The 16,022-nt window shown below is 53.5% G+C and overlaps 4 protein-coding genes across 4 annotated transcripts; 3 read left to right on the top strand and 1 right to left on the bottom strand.

The window, feature by feature from the left end:
- Positions 1–482: 482 nt before the first annotated feature.
- Positions 483–916, top strand: J4E87_010469 (uncharacterized protein; the record flags this gene model as incomplete). Its single annotated transcript, XM_049382043.1, has 2 exons — positions 483–732; positions 789–916. 2 exons carry the CDS (start codon positions 483–485, stop codon positions 914–916), a joined length of 378 nt encoding a protein of 125 aa, XP_049228218.1.
- Positions 917–3,135: 2,219 nt separating this feature from the next.
- J4E87_010468 (uncharacterized protein) lies at positions 3,136–5,727 on the bottom strand (the record flags this gene model as incomplete). Its single annotated transcript, XM_049382042.1, has 2 exons — positions 3,136–3,360; positions 3,412–5,727. The coding sequence occupies 2 exons, from the start codon at positions 5,725–5,727 to the stop codon at positions 3,136–3,138; spliced, it is 2,541 nt and encodes an 846-aa protein (XP_049228217.1).
- Positions 5,728–7,705: 1,978 nt separating this feature from the next.
- Positions 7,706–8,923, top strand: J4E87_010467 (uncharacterized protein; the record flags this gene model as incomplete). The annotated part of the gene is made up of 1 exon (XM_049382041.1): positions 7,706–8,923. The coding sequence occupies one exon, from the start codon at positions 7,706–7,708 to the stop codon at positions 8,921–8,923; it is 1,218 nt and encodes a 405-aa protein (XP_049228216.1).
- Positions 8,924–14,349: 5,426 nt separating this feature from the next.
- J4E87_010466 (uncharacterized protein) lies at positions 14,350–15,765 on the top strand (the record flags this gene model as incomplete). Its single annotated transcript, XM_049382040.1, has 1 exon — positions 14,350–15,765. One exon carries the CDS (start codon positions 14,350–14,352, stop codon positions 15,763–15,765), a length of 1,416 nt encoding a protein of 471 aa, XP_049228215.1.
- Positions 15,766–16,022: the final 257 nt, after the last annotated feature.

The raw sequence follows: 16,022 nt of genomic DNA, 5'->3' as shown, positions 1-16,022 counted from the left end.
TGAGTACCAGCCAACCACGCCTTCTCCGCAATCACTGCAATCGCGACTTCCCCACGATATCAACCCCGCAGCTAGGGTCGCGACTACCTCACCGAGTGCCTTCGCCTAAGGACGCGCGGTCGGGCGTCGCTTCCCCGGACTCTTCCACCTCAGCGCGTTTGCATCAGATAACCACGTAACTTGCTCAGCTTTCGAGGACGGTAAGCTGGCGTTGTAAACAGCTCGCTCGCCCTTTATCCTGTTCTCCCTCCTTTGTCAATGCTTTTCGGGTTGTTCAAGCAGAACAAACCAGACGCACTCACTCACTCTCACTCCACTCACACACCAAACCAGACCATCGCACGCACGTCAATCACTCACTTCACCCACCCACCAAACCAACCCATCTCACACATCACACGAACACCACCTTCCCTCCCCGCATCTACAACCCAAACCCACCAAACACCGCCAAAAATCTCCCCACCAACATGTTCGCCACCATGCTCACCACTATTCTCCTATGCGCCCTCCTGGGAAGCGCCGCGACCAGCGCCACGCCCATACCCAGTCCCACCACCACCGCCGACCCTAGCGTCCAAACCCAAGTCCGCGCCCAAACTTTCAAAGAAGCCGAATGCGGCGGCGCCTACGAGTTCCTCTGGATTGATCCAAATATCTGCTATGGGCTTTCTGATGGGGTGAAGAGTGTCAGGGTTGTGGGCAAGGATGGGGATATCAAGTATAACGCTCGTACGTCTCTATACCTCTCACTCTTAACTGGAGTGGGCTAACGTTGGTTGTCATAGTGAACACCTACCCCAAGCCCGATTGCGGCGGCGGTTTCACTCTTCTCCCGATCTACGGCGACAAGACCTGCTTCTCTGTTGGTCTGGATGTGTCTATCAAGCTGAGCATTGGTCAGGATGCCAAGTAGGCTGGTCTGAGTGAGTCTTCCGCTGCCTACTGCTATCGAGTCCCGGTATTGTCGTTGTCGATGTGGACGCTAACGCGTTCAGTGTTCTGCTTACGAGGCACTTCGTGATGGACCTTCCGGCTTGGAGAACGAGGACGAATATGATGAGTGCGAGAGATGGTGATACGGGCTACTGGAATGTCAAGAGAGTGGGCGAGAAGGGAGAGAAGAGTGTTATTCGACACTATTCTACAATGGGTCCCGACACGATTATCCTGCTGACAATCTGGAGAGCAAAATAAAATCATGACATTACAAACTGCACCCGAGCTCCCTTCATAGATAACACACACCACACCACCGTCAACCCTTCCCAGCCCCCGCACTCCCCCTCGCCTCTTCCCCTCTACGTCCTCCACACCCACGCCATTTCCCAGCCAGGTCACCAAAAAAGAGCAAAAAAGAAGGCAAAAACATACAACAGCGGGGATTCGCTAGTGGTCACCCACCTAACTACTAATCCGCCGGTATCATGCTTGTATATGGCTGAGCGGACGGGAAGCCTAATTTTCATGATCCTATGGTCGTATGTATCAGTCATGGAAATGTCTGGCAATATATCCTCATGTTTTGCGATCTGAAGGCTCTTTGGGAGCTGGGCAGCTCTTTCCACGGCGCTACCCCGGAGTCACAGCAATCCGTGGCTATACGGCATCACTCTACCCATATTAGCCTAATCTACAGTGTTACTGTATGTCCATGGGCTCGTGCGAGTGGAAGCCAAGTCTCTATACCCCGAAACATCGTAGACTGAAACGCGCGAAGTGAGAAGGAGAGCGGACGACGGACATGATGCCTAACATGGCGATTTGTTCGTGTAATCGCTTTTTCTACCTTTGGACTAGCGAGATAGGGTGATGCGACGTTTGGAAAGTGAAGCTGGGGTGTGAGGATCAGGAGGACGTCTTCGCAGGGCATATATAGATGGCCTTCCATCCACAGTGAAGGAAGTATCATCACCACCACTGTCTCCATTTCTACCATCCTCTTAACACCATACACCAACGACTCCGGAAGTCGCACCACACAACCATCACACAAACATCCCACCAACCCAACCCAACCCAAACGCCCTCAACCATCATGCGCTCAACCTCCCTCATCACAGTCTTCGCCCTGGTGGCCACTGCTGTCATCGCTTCCCCAACACCACATCCAACACCACAACGCGGATCCAATCCCGCACCCGGCAGCCCGGTCGACCCAGGCGTCAGAGTCCCCAAGGGAACATTCTGCACAGCATCAAACGATCCAGACGTCATTGGTTGCAACACGGGCGATGGAGGCACTTTTAATGTTATCAATGGGAAGATTAGTGGGTGTGCGGGATGTACAAAGGAGAATGGGTTTGGGAAATAGAGTTGGAGGGGTTGGAAGGATGGAGAGAGGGATGGGGTTTGGGTGAAGGAGGAAGGAGGAAGGAGGAAGGAGGAATCGAGGCAGGCGCCTTGTGGGAGGGAGTCTGTGTAGTCGCTACGGAAGCCTTGTTGCGTGGTTATTGTTTTACGAGAATGTGAGGGAAGGGCGGAGTGGAATTTGAGGTTGGGGCATGATGATATCTACAATGGAGATATTCTCTGTCATCAAAATATACTATTACTTTGATACAATTTGGCGGAGTTCACGCCGACGCCTGACACTAACGAGATAGTCCAGAACAGGATGATACACACACACATGAATCCAAACCCCAGGCCGAGGATATGTTGCATTCACTCTTATTTTACGACCTTTTTGATACTGGTAGAGGGCTATACCAGACTTGGACACCTTCTTGATGATACCCAACGGCTTATATATTCATCTTAATGAATCCAAACACCAAGATCACGACACATGCCATACATCCATGTATCCATTGCCCCATCCTACATACACCCAAAACACCCATCTCTAAACACCTCCCCTAGCGAGCGCCAATATGTAAGTTGTGATATATACTTCCACTTCGTCTCTCCTCTTTCCCACTTCCCAAAGATGCATATACAACGAAAGAAAGAAGAGTACAAAGATGCGCTCGTAACAATGCGTTGCTAAACAAACAACAACAACTCCACCGCTGATGCTTTATGCGGAACGAAAGTGGGTATCCAAATCCACCACCCATACTGACCATCTTATCAACACTCCCCCTCCTTCCATCCCCCTGTCTCGTCCTCTCCCATTGCTTATCTTATGATTTACAAAGCAATAGGCGGCACAGCATTCAACACCCTCGCCATCTCATTCGGCGCCATCTGCGCGCTCTGCAAACTCCTCACCTGACTTCCCTTCCTCAGTCTCTGCAACCCAAGCGCCAGTTTCCAGCTCTCGGTTTCGTCAATCAGGAAGACGTATTTCTTGCCGTCGGCATCGCGGACCGAAGCGCGGAGGATGTGCAGGTTTTTGGTGGGTTGTTTGCCTGTCTGTCGGATATGTTAGTATGAGAGCAAGGATGTTGTAGGGGAACGACATACCTCAACCATCTTCAGCGTCCAAGCCTTGACATCCCACTCGCGCTGCGGAATGCCCCGGACATCATCATCGATGAACAATCCCTCAGATTGAATCTTGAGGATCAAGCCGTCTGTTACTTTGCCTACATTACTGACCAACTGCGCGACTGGCTTAGGAAACAGATCATTGAACAGATACACCGCTTTGATAACGATCTTGTTCGGGTCGGCCGTCGCATACGGTCCACTTCTCGACGCAGGCGGCGATGTGCGAGTTGTAGACTGTGAGGGCGCGTAGGAGGACTCAGAGTACGCAGATGAGACATGAGAGCGCGTTGCTGTGCTGCGGGCAGGTCCCGTGGCAGTACGGGGTGGAACGAAAGACGCGGCGTCGGATTCGGAGCCGAGGTAGGATGCGGCGGTTGGTCGTTCGTAGGGTTTCTTGGGTGTGACGGTGGCTTTGATGGGGGAGGAGTGGGTGGAAGTAACGGACGCAGCAGGTGGTGGTGTACTCCTTGCTCCAGCATATGGATCGAGACGTTCACCTCCACCAACATTACCATACGTAGTTGAGCGACGGGCAGTAAGGTCAGGAACTGCGGCTGTGGCTGCTGCGGTAGCGGCTTCGGCCTTGATGCGTTCAGCTTCTGCCTTAAGTTTTGCTTCGCGGGCTTCGCGATCCTTTTGAGCTCGCTCACGAGCTGCTTTGAGGCGTTCAGCGCGCTCAGCATCTGTCTTTGCTTTCGCAAGAGCAGCCTCTGCTTCTGCCTTCGCTTTGGCGGCTGCCTCTTCAGCTGCAATCTTCTCTGCTTCAGCCTTTCTGGCGGCCTCCTCGGCGGCTTTGGCGCGTTGTTCGGCTTCGAGCTTCTCACGTATCTCCTTCTCGACTGCTGCACGCACCTCAGCCTCGCGAGCTTCTCGTTCGGCTTTCTCTTTCTCAATGGCTTCTTGTGCTTTGCGGGCTTTCTCTTTAGCGAGGCGCTCGCGGGCTTCACGTTCGCGTTGCTCACGCTCACGCTTCCGCATCTGCTCCCACTTCTCCTTTTCGGCTTTGGCTTTGGCGGCTTTGGCTGCCTCTGCCTTGGCCTTTTCTTCGGCCTCCTTCTTCTGTCGGGCCTCTTCTGCGCGCTTGAGTTCTTCCCAGGCTCGTCTACGGTCCTCTTCATCCTTCTTCTTCTTCTCCTCTTCCGCGCGTATCCGAGCCTCTTCAGCGAGTTTGCGCTCTTCTTCGGCCTTGCGTTCCTCTTCTGCGATGCGTAGACGCTCAGCTTCTTCTTGGCGTTTCTTCTCCTCTTCGGCAAGTCTCTGTGCTTCAGCTTCACGTTTCTTCCTCTCTTCTTCGGCTAGCCTCTGCTCTTCAGCTTCACGCTGCCGTCGAGCCTCTTCTTCGGCCTGTCGTTTGGCTTCTTCAGCACGCTTGCGCTCTTCTTCTTCCTCCCTCCGCTTAGCCTCCTCGGCCTCCTTGAGCTCCTTCTTGAGCTTCTTCTTGAGATCCGCCTCTTGTTTCTTCCTAAGCTCCTCTTCCTGTTTCTTCTTCTCCTCTGCCTCTTCGGCGCGCTTGCGTTCGGCTTCTTCCTCTTCCTGCTTCTTCTTGGCTTCCTCAGCTTTTCTGCGCTCTTCCTCCTTCTGTTTGCGTTCCTCGTCCTCTTGCCGTTTCTTTTCCTCCTTCTCTTTCCGCCGCTTCTCCTTCTCCTCTGCTTGTTTCCGCTCCTCTTCGGCTCGCTCGGCCTCTTCGTCGAAGGAAGGTTCATCGTCTTGAGGTGGTGGTGGCGGCGAGCCAGCCCCGTATTGGCGGTATCCACCCCATCCGCCGTGGGGTGGAGGACTGCCGGGGAAGCCGCCGTTTGGAGGCGGTGGTGGAGGTGCTCGTTGATAGCTTGAGCTTCCGCCTGGTGTATGTGTGCCAGCTCCAGCTCCCGCTCCACCACGGCCATAGCCCCCTCCGCCACTGCTAAAGCGACCCCCTGCTTGTGTCTGACCGACTGCCCATCCGGCAACCAACATCAAGACCGCAAGCAATATGACACCATTGCCACCAGTCGTGACTCCATGTCGGACTATGAGAAAGTATTGCTTCATGTAAGGCTCAGCGGCCTTCCACAGCACGATGCTCGCGATGGTGCTGAGCACACCTGCAATGAAGCTATTCTGCTGCACGCCCATGCTAGGAAGGTATATGAAGCCGCCTCCTGAAGAGTGCGGCGGTATGATGAAGATGTCGTAGTTGCCCGGTGGCAGGCCGCCGCTTGGGCCGGGGTCGGGAGGTGCATGGCTGCCGCCTGTAGTCTTTGGGTTTGCGCCATGCGGAGGCGGCGGAGGTGGAGGACCGTCGTCCATGGTTGGGTAGGCCCACGAGGGCGACGAGTTTGGGTGCTATGGGATCGTTGCGTGGGGAGATTGAAGCTGAAATTGCTACCGGCGGAGGTCGTCGGACGAGGCAGTGCAAGAAAACATCAGCTCCACTGACTCGAGATGGAGCGAACGGCAGCGGGGCGGTGTAGGTGGGGTGCGGCGGAGATCAATTTTTGCTTTGTGCAGAGGGCAATTGGGTTTGTGAACACGGTTGCAAACTATCTACGGCGTGCCAATGGCCTCATAATAATTCGGCTGCGGAGGGCGCTCCTCGGCGGCCCAGCTTTGTTTACGCCAAGAAAACATGGCTCGCTAGCGGGTGCGGGCCGTTGACGCTGCATGGCTTCCACACTGCACAACGCCCTCCCAAACCATGGGAATGTCGTCAAAGTCGGTTCGACCCAGACGCCCTCCAGACGCTTTACTCGCAGACATCCGCCGCTTAAGTGTTGTGGTGATTGCGAGGAGTGGAAAAGAAAGTTCTGTGTTGTTGCCCACTCGACGCGCATAAACAACACGTCACGCGTGAGAAGCGGAGTCGTAATATCGCCGAGCGGTGTGCCTTCACCAAACGAGACTCCACGTAGGGCCAAGTGAGCTCCACGCATGGCACGCGTCACCATGCGATTCGGTGAGGGCGTGGGGAGGTGGGTTTGCGTGCATTGGTGGAGTGGAGAGGGACGTGTTTTGATCGCTGGTGCAGAGCGCGCTGTCAGCACCCTCATAGCGGCATCCTCATAGTGGCACCCTCACGGTGGGAGGGCCAGGGTGTCGAACTGCTGGCCATGAAGCGAGCGAACCGAAGCTGTGTCACTGCGGGGTCGAGTCCTGTAAGACGAACAGGACAGGCCAGAAGACAATCCAGAAGGTTTATTGTTAGGTACACTAGCCAGGGCCGAGAACAGTGATGGTGTTGTGCGGTGCGTGTCGTCTTATCGCGCGAAGCCCGCCAGTAGTGATTGGGTCCACAGCACCAACAGCAGATTTTGGCACACTGCACTGAAAAACCTGGTACCGTTCACCAGCTGCTCTGCCCATGTGCAGGTTGTAGCCCCCATGTGCAGGATGTAGCCCCCATGTGGTGGGAGGTTGGATAGTAGACAGCCTCTTCTTATCATACGGGCTGCACATGCGCGGCGTCCACACCCTCATCCCTCTCACTGCACGCGTGACTGGACCTTCTGCTGACTTCGGTCATCTTCTCTCCGCTCCGATATCCGCCTTGAAACATGAAATGTTGATCAAACGTGATGTTAGCGTCGCGGTTTACCCCGCCCCGCCTTCTGTTGAACCTCAACATGTCCGAACACACCCCGACGGCCGACAGTACCCTTTGCGCTGGCAGCTGCAGGCAGTGCAGCAAAACGTGCATGCCACCCGCGGCTATCTTGACCATGCCACGCTCTGGAGATATATACTCAGCCTTGCGGGAGTGGAGCTAGCACGCCGACTCCACTACCACGTCATGCCGTCGAATGCTTCGCGATCACGCCAGCCGCGCAGGACACGATCTCGACGCTTTCGTCCGTTGCCGGGATGATACGGGATGGTTGGGGGTACGTACGCTACACTCAAACCTGCTGATCGGATGCAGGTACAGGGTGTAGGAATGTTTGAGGCTGCACAGCAAATCAGCGCCCAACGAAAGTCGATGACAGGAAGGAAGTGATTGGGCAGTACGACGTGAAAAAAGGCTTGCTGCATCGTGATGCATGCATTAGACCGCGTCGGGGCAAGAGGCACGGCAGCGACAGACTTTTCAACCGGAGTCCCAAATTGAGAAAAATGGCGGTGAAGCGGGTGCTAGCGCCGGCCAGCTCGATCACCCGCATGCTGTCAACAAGTACTAAAGCTAGGGCAGCGGCACATCGCGCCTCCCTGTCCGCGTCCGACAAGACTCTAGAGGGTGACTGTTGCGTCGGCTACTCGTACACAGCAGGAACCCTCATCGACGACCACGACCATGTGGAGAACCGGCCTCCTCTACCTCGACCGCGGGGACAGCTCCATCCTCAACGCTCTGCGCAATGCGGGGTACGACACACAACAACAGCCCGGCACGCCTTCACGATCCCCTTCGCGCCGCTTCTCCATGGCGAGCGACACGGAGAGCGCCCTCGAGGGCAAGCTCAAGCACGAGATGCGACAACAACAGGGCGTCCAGCACTGGGTCATGCCGCCGGAGGTCAACGGCCTGAAGTTTGCCAGTCCCCGCGCCAGCCCGCGCACACGAGCGATTGACCCGGCCGACGCCCTGGGCCTCTCCACCGACGCCACCCTCTTCGAAGAGCCGCTCCTCTACTCGCTGGATCGAATAAAGGAAGACGGCCCGCCCGACTACTTTGCCTACGACGACCTCGCCAAGTCGCCGTCCCTCAAAGGCGACAGCGAAGAAGCTGTGTCCGTCACCAAGCGCCGCCCTTCTCACCTCCGCACACCCTCCACCCCCACCATCGAATCACGACTCGCAAGTGCGCAACGGGCATCGCGGTCGCTTCCCCTCCGAGCCAAGACCAACGAAGGCCTGCTCCAGCTCCAGGCCAACACATCCAAGCCGCAGCGCCCCGCCAACACCCACCAACGCCGCATCTCCCTCGGCCTCCCCATCAAAGCCGCCAACGCGCAGGACCAGAACCCCCGCCACCACAGCCCGACCACCCGCTCCCTCCACCCATCCACCCCCAAGAAGCTGCCAAAGAAGACCGGGCCCACCTCGGCTATCCAGCAAGAGCGGGACTTGGAGTACAAGCACCGCCACACATTCATCGGCACCGCATCCCTCGACGACTTCCTAGAGGTGCTCGACGTATCACCCGAGAACAACATCACAAACAAAGAAGCGGTCATAAGGGCATTCATCCTGTTGGCGTCAAGTGAGCGCTTGTTAGCACGGCAAGCATCCCTCAAGCCCGACGGCTGGAGTGTCCTCGCGCGAACATCAGCCGACACTGTCAACACCGACTACGTCGAGCAAGCACATGCCAAGCTCGGCTCCATCGTCCTCCGCCAATTCCTCGACCTCATCACATTCAACGAGGAAGAAGAGGCCAACGCCATGGCCGTCGTCGAAGCCTTCACCGCCGCAAGTCATCTGGATGCACAAGCGAGCAAGAACCAAGCGAGCAAAGCCAAAGCCTTTCGGAAGCGAATGGTAAAAGACGGAGCCGCGCAACCCCAATAGCCGGGGAACCGCAAAGTTTGTTTGTTTGTTTATTATGATTCCAGCGTTCCTTTTCCATTTTCCCTGATTCCAACAAATTTGTCTTTGCTTTTTTTGGTCCGTCAGATCCCCTTCTTCATGATAATGCGACACGATGATGCCGAATGTCTTATGTTATTACTATATAGCCCATCTCCTTCCTCTTCGTTCCGTCTGTCTACAAAGAAAGACATGACTTCTAGTACCGGCATTTTTAGCGTTCCACTACAACCCCCCATCCCGCTCAGCCCATTTAGTTTCACTACTCAATCAACACAACCCCTACAATCATACCCCCCCCTTCCACCTCATCTCGCCCACGACAACACCTAGGATAGTTCAAAATATTTCCATCCCCCCCAGGCGACAATGACCTTGTTTGTAAGGCGCGGCTATCGACTAGAATAGATCAGAAATTCGAAGCCGAGATATCCCTGTTCACCACTGCCTGTATGCCTAATGTTTGTAAAGTTCGTCACCGCTTCTCACCCACCAACCACCCACACCGCTCATCGTGTCTTTTTTAGTCCCCGTTGTCATTTCCTATGGTACAGCGTTCATCCTTGTTATGCTTTGTAACAACAGAGCCTCACCGTCCACATCTGGTTATCTACGTCATCGTCGCCGAAGTTTGGAAGTTTCGATGTTGCTACCTGACCGGCTAGAGTTTGTATCGATGCACTCACCGTATTGTCAGCCTCGACTCGATAGACTTGTGTCGCATGCGTATCCCGTTGCATACTTCGCTGTTGAAGGGTCCGATGTGCTGCTGTCGCGTCTTTTATGACTGGTTCCCGAAAGTATTGCGACTGCCCGTTTAGTCAAGTTGCTCATCTAGCAAGTGCGACTTCGCGACTGCCCGTTTGAACAAAGAAGCTCACGTAGCAAGTGTGGAACCAGCCACCTTCAAACTCGGGTATATACTCTGGTTGAGTGGGAGGTACCTCTTGGAACCACTGGTAGTACGTCCTGGGCAGGTTGAATCCAGTGTCGACGACTTTGCGACTGCCCATCTAGAAAAAGTAGCTCAACCAGCAAGTGCGACTTTGCAAACCCACGCTATTCTTGCCACAGTGTCTGATGAGCTGTTTGCTGGACTGCAGTTGATATGTAGACAGCTCATTGTAAGAATATGAGATGTAGGAATGATTGTAGAAGTAATCGTAGTAATCACAGCAGTTGCCTAAGCAAGCCACTGACTGCAGCGTGCATGTGCTTACTTAAACTTCGCTTGTCAGCTGGCAGGCGCAGCCCTGGAGGTATTCAGCAGGCAGCAGCCTTGAGAGCACTTCTGCCCCGCACCTCTCACCATCCCCCTCCCATCACTGGCAATAGCGGATCAAGCAAGGGAATGGACAGCAGGTAAGTCTATTCCACAGTTTCAGTGCGTCGCAACACCGAGGCCGCGAAGTTAACGAGACAGGTGCCACCTTCCGGTCATCGTCCGTCCCAATCGTCCCCCGAGTGTCCCACCACGAGATGGAGCGAGCACAAGATCTGTATGCATCTGAGTGGTTTTCTAAAGAGCTAGAACGGTTGGTCGTCGCCTATCTAAGCCATGGAGCCACACCCAGCACACGTGACAAAACAGTGTGTCAAGAATCGAGTAACCTTTGTTCCCGATGTTCTTCCATTGACGTTGAGAGCCTTTTCGTTGAACTGGGAAGATCATGGTGGAAAAGATTGATGTTTCTCGGAGAGCTCGGAGTAGAAGCTGAGCTTTCGTCATGCTCACTATGTCGCCTTTTCCATGCGATGAGGAAACAAGGTAGCCCTGAAATCAAGGACTACGCTCTGTACTGCATAGGGCCTCCTCTTTCCTACGACTTTGGAGATGGAAACTTGCTGGCTGTAGCTCGAGATAACCTTGGATCCCCTGTTGACTACGGGAATTACATGATGACAGAAACGTTTGGGGATTCAGCCACGGGCGGCTTCATTGCACCATCAAGCGCATCAAAAACATTTCTGCGCCATGCACTGATAGCGCGATCTATCGATGCAATTTCTATCGACTTCGACAATATTCGAGATTGGATCAGGAATTGTGGCACAAGTCCATATCATACAAAGAAGTGCACCCAGGTTGAATCATCGAGTTCGAGTCTAAAAGAGCTGAGGTTGATCGACTGCGAGCAGCGACGGATCGTACCGGCATTACCGATGTACGAGTATTCTGCACTCAGTTATGTGTGGGGTACGAGCAGACCTGGCGAAGATCGGTGTGTTCACGGCGAACTTCCCACAATCCTACCACGCACTATCGAAGATGCCTTGAAAGTCAGCAAATCGCTGGGTCTTCGATATATTTGGATCGACAGATATTGCATCGACCAAGACAATGATGCTGAGCGACAAATCCAGATACAGCAAATGGATCTCATATATCAAAACGCGTACGTGACTATAGTCGCTGCAGCAGGCACTGATCCACACTTCGGCCTACCTGGCGTTAGCGCTACCCCGAGAACTCCTCAACCAAGTGCCTGGATTGGAGGTATATGTCTTGTATCAACTCTGCCAGACCCGCGGACGCTCATCAGGGCCTCTAAATGGATGCGTCGAGCATGGACCTATCAAGAAAGCTTTTTTTCACCCCGACGCATCGTTTTTACAGAGCAACAAGTGTACTGTGAGTGTCGAGCTGGCCTTTCTTTTGAGATACTTGCTATCAAGCCGGACCAAGGTCTCAGCGCTGAGAATCCAGGAGTCTTCGACTATCACAACGACTACGAAGAGTATAGTCCCTGGAAGATCTGCTCTCGTCTGACGGATTTCTGTGGGAGAGAGCTATCTGTCGACTCTGATGCTATACGCGCATTTGAGGGAGTGTTCCATAGCTTCAGGAAAAAGAAGTTTCCCGTCCATCAGTACTTGGGTATTCCCATGATGCCATCAGAGCCTGAAGGGTGGAAGGGAAATTGGTACCATCCAAAGTTTAGTAGAAGCGAGGCTTTCGCTGCCGGACTCTCCTGGTGCAACACAGCATCAGGTAGGAGGCGTTCCATGTTTCCTACGTGGAGTTGGGCTGGATGGAATTTGCCGATCAATTACGAAACTGAACCATGTTGGAGAGGGCTGAATCTTGAAAACGAAAGACCATTAAAGGTATTCGTAGAAAACCATGATGGATCACTTTCAGACATGGATGAGCAAAGCGATGCGTCTTTAGATGTGGGCATACCTGGGTCCTCCAACAGATTTATCCACATCGAAGCATGGACAATACCCATCGATATTCAGTACTCTCCCGACGAAACGAATCACTGGATCCTTATGTGCGAAGCATATCGATGGACTAGGTATTACTCCGGGTATGTTGCTGCATTCCATGACGATGAGACAACTCTCCGAATTCCCATGGTTTCCTTGTACCAGCAGTACGCCAAAGACTCTGCTACACAGCACAGCTACGCGCCAAATTTTCAACAAGGTAGTCTGTTAGGTATCGTGTTAGGCAGATGCGAAGTTCTCCCATCCGATGGTTTCCTTGATGTTAATGATACCTTTGTCATGATCGTTCATGAGAAAGAGGATCATTACGAACGAGTTGGACATATGGTGATAAGATATGAATCTAGCGAATTACCCGCAGACCAGGGCCTGTCTGTTCCTATAAAACCTCGTCCGCTTTGTTTTCGCTTGAAGGAAAGAAGGACTGTTCGTTTGGGCTAAAGACAGCTTACATAGTCGTACCTAATGGGATTATGGTATATTGGACGTCAAAATCCGTTTAAAGACATACTTGATGCGTCCTGTTACACACATCACCAAAGTACAAAACTAACACAAAACACACTATCGTGAATGTCTCCAGTCTTGTAAAATTGTCCAATTCGCATAAGTTAACAAGTCTAATACGTTAGTTGTAACATAAGCTGCTATCTAAGATCTCGAGCACTACGTTCAAGACTCATTATTCTCCTCTCTACACCAGCACAACGCCGAAGTATTGATGTTGCTACTTAACCACTAATAGCTCGCCTTCTTATATACGCCGCTGTGTCGTCTTCAAATTGATGCGCATCGGGGTCAACAGTCGTATGTCAAGTGGCTATGTCATCATACACACCGTTACAACAGAGTCTTAAGCGTAACCTTGACATGTTCCCAACACCGTTACAGTAACATCGCGAACTGTTCGTCTAGTCAGGAACTTCCTACCCCTATTACTTTGTTCGGCCACCGAGTTTCTTTCACTGCGCTTCACATGTAGACAGCATGCATAAAGAGGTGGAACCCGTCCTAACAAATTGTCGCAATATCCACGGTTGAGTATCGCGATCGAACAGCAAGACTACCCTCCCCTGCATACGCGGCTAGCACGGCTACCGGCACTTTTCGGAAGCCTGTCACCCAGTCTAGCCTCAACACCACAACGCACGGCCTTCTTACTGATACCTGCGCCACAGCATGCATCGTCACTGTGGCGCATGGCTGTCTCATTCGCTGGCCACTCCAGGAAGAAAATCTTGGTAAGCGGTTGTTGCGGCCTTGTAGACCAATGGCATGAATGAGAAAGGCACTGGCGCCCTGCATTCGGTCCTTGTCTGCGTCGTAAGCTGCTTTGAGTTGGTGGCAGGGGAATACATAAAGATATAAGCTTGGAAGGGTTCGCCCACTTTTTTGTTCAGCCACAGAACAGCCACACCTTCAGTCTCCAAACCTACGACAACCACGAGAGTATCTTCACGAGAAAGAAGCACGATAACCTACCACATCAACGCGGATCAATCACACACACACGATGCCATCAAGCACAGTCAGTCTCCCCATCCCCATCCCCATCCCCTTCCCCTTCTTCATCCCTCTCTCCCTTCCCCCTACTGAACTCTCAATACAGTCAACAGTCCTCCTCTACTTCCTCGCAATATGGATCCCCTTCCTCCCCGTCGCCATGAGGCGTGGTTGCGCCGCTGATCTCTTCATCAACATCGCGCTCTGCATCCTCGGCTGGATCCCTGGTGTCATTCACGCGTGGTACATTATTAGTCAGACGGAGAAGGTCGCTGTGGCTTGAGAGGTTAGGGAGTGTGAACGGGCGCCGGTATGAAGAGAGTGAATCGGGAGTGAATTGGGGTAGGGGAAGGGCGTTTGGGTGAACTGCGGAGGACATTGTTTCTATACAGAGAGGCCTGGAATTAATGTTTTCGAAATTATGTTAATAAAAAGATTTTGTTCCTAAACATCGTGTTGCTAAATTTTGAGTGGCAGCGGGATCTAAACCAGTTGTGTATCCGTGCACCACCCTGAACCGTTGAAGCTCCTTCCGTCATCCCGAAACTCCACCTGCCCACACGTTTGCTGCTGCAGCCCAACGTCATCAGTCCACCAACCCACCAACCCACCCATCCGAACGATCGTACTACACCCAGTTATTTTCTTAATCTAGATATCGCATGCGCACAATGTCATCCGACTACGGATCAGACATTGACTCCGACGTCGCAGACGTCGTCGATGAGATTGTTTCGTCGCAGCAAGCTCCCCCTTCATCCGCGCAAATCCCACGACCTGCGCTAAAGCCACTTCATACCAATACAGCTCCTACGCCGCCGTCATCCCACGATAAATCCGATGGAATTACTCTTCAACAATGGCACCAAGCTGCTTCAACGCCGCCGTCATCGTACAACGGATCGCCCGTGAAAGCTCCCCAGCTCCCAGCTTCATCACAGCAGTGGTGGGTTCGAGATGGCTCAACGCCGCCGCCCTCGTTCGATGACGAGCCATATCGCATGACGTTTGGAAAACACGAGGGCAAGACGCTTGCGGAGATACCAGACTCCTATGTGAGGTGGTTGATTAGGAATCCCATACCGAGTAGGCCGGTTGAGTTCACGGATGCGCTGAAAGAATGGGAAGATGAGAAGGCGGGGAGGCGCACGGCATCGTCGCAACCGCAATCGCAAGCGTCGCAGATGTCGATGTCGTCGCAGACACAAGCTACACCGTCGTCTCAAGTCTACCAGGCTCCTCCTCCGTCGTCACAACCTGTGCTATCGAGCTCGCATGTCTCTAGATACACAAATCCTCCATCGCCATCTCGTTCGCCGTCGCCAGGGCTGGTCGCACAGCAACCACCTCCTTCGTCACAGCCCACGGCACCTCAGAAATCGCCTGATGCACCTCTATACGTCCTTCCTTTCGGCGAATACAAAGGCAAGACTCTGCTCGAGGTTCCAGAGGACTACCTCTACTATCTGGGTGCGAGCGAAGATAAGTTAGCTACTTTGCCTGGTTTGGCTGAAGCGCTCGGCTTGATGCAGAAGGATCTGCCTCCAGTCGCTATGGAGCCTATGGCGCCGAGTCAGACTTCATCGCAGACTCTACCACCGCCATCATCTGAACCGCCTGCATCTAGCCAGATTTCCATGGCAAGTCAGTCGCAGCAGACTCAGCCGCCACCTTCTACTGCGCCTAGCCATTACTCCCTCTGCAAGGACGACATGCCGAATAGTTCGCAACCTCCCGCACCGCAACTCTCTGCCTCGCAACCTGCACCGCAGCCTCCCTCCTCTCAACCTCCACCCCGCAAACAACCATACCGTTTCGACTTCGGCAAGCACGAAGGCAAAACCATCGCCGAAGTCCCTCCCGACTACATGGCCTTCCTGAAGAGCAAGGGTTTCACCGAGACAAACGAGACACTGGCCGCAGGAGTTGCAGAGTACGAACGCCACCACCCACCCATCGGGACTCCGCGCAAGGGAGAATACAGATTTACGTTCGGCAAGCATGAAGGAAAGACTGTGGCGGAAGTACCCTCTCAGTACATCTGGTGGCTCAAAACCCAAACGAGTATTCCCAAGGACAAAACCTAATTGGGGGCCGCTATTCGACAGCTTGAGCGGACTCAGAAGCGTACTCAGACTAAGACGCAGAATCGGAGTCGGCGGAGGGCTTGGTCACCGATGTGCCCATGTTGTGATTGAGCGCGCTCATCGCAAGAGTGCCTCCATCTTCGTTCCAAAGAACAATACCCAGGCAAATCACGGTCTCTCGCACTCATGGTTTTCATTCACACCGAAAGCGCTCCCACCCAGAGCATACTGTCGCTGAGACTCCACAACACCCGTCT

Source organism: Alternaria ethzedia (assembly GCF_023757985.1).
Source record: "Alternaria ethzedia strain BMP 0044 chromosome Unknown scaffold_49, whole genome shotgun sequence".
Lineage (NCBI taxonomy): Eukaryota > Fungi > Ascomycota > Dothideomycetes > Pleosporales > Pleosporaceae > Alternaria > Alternaria ethzedia.
The sequence above is the reverse complement of the archived record's forward strand: the minus strand, read 5'-3'. Positions and strand labels throughout refer to the sequence as shown.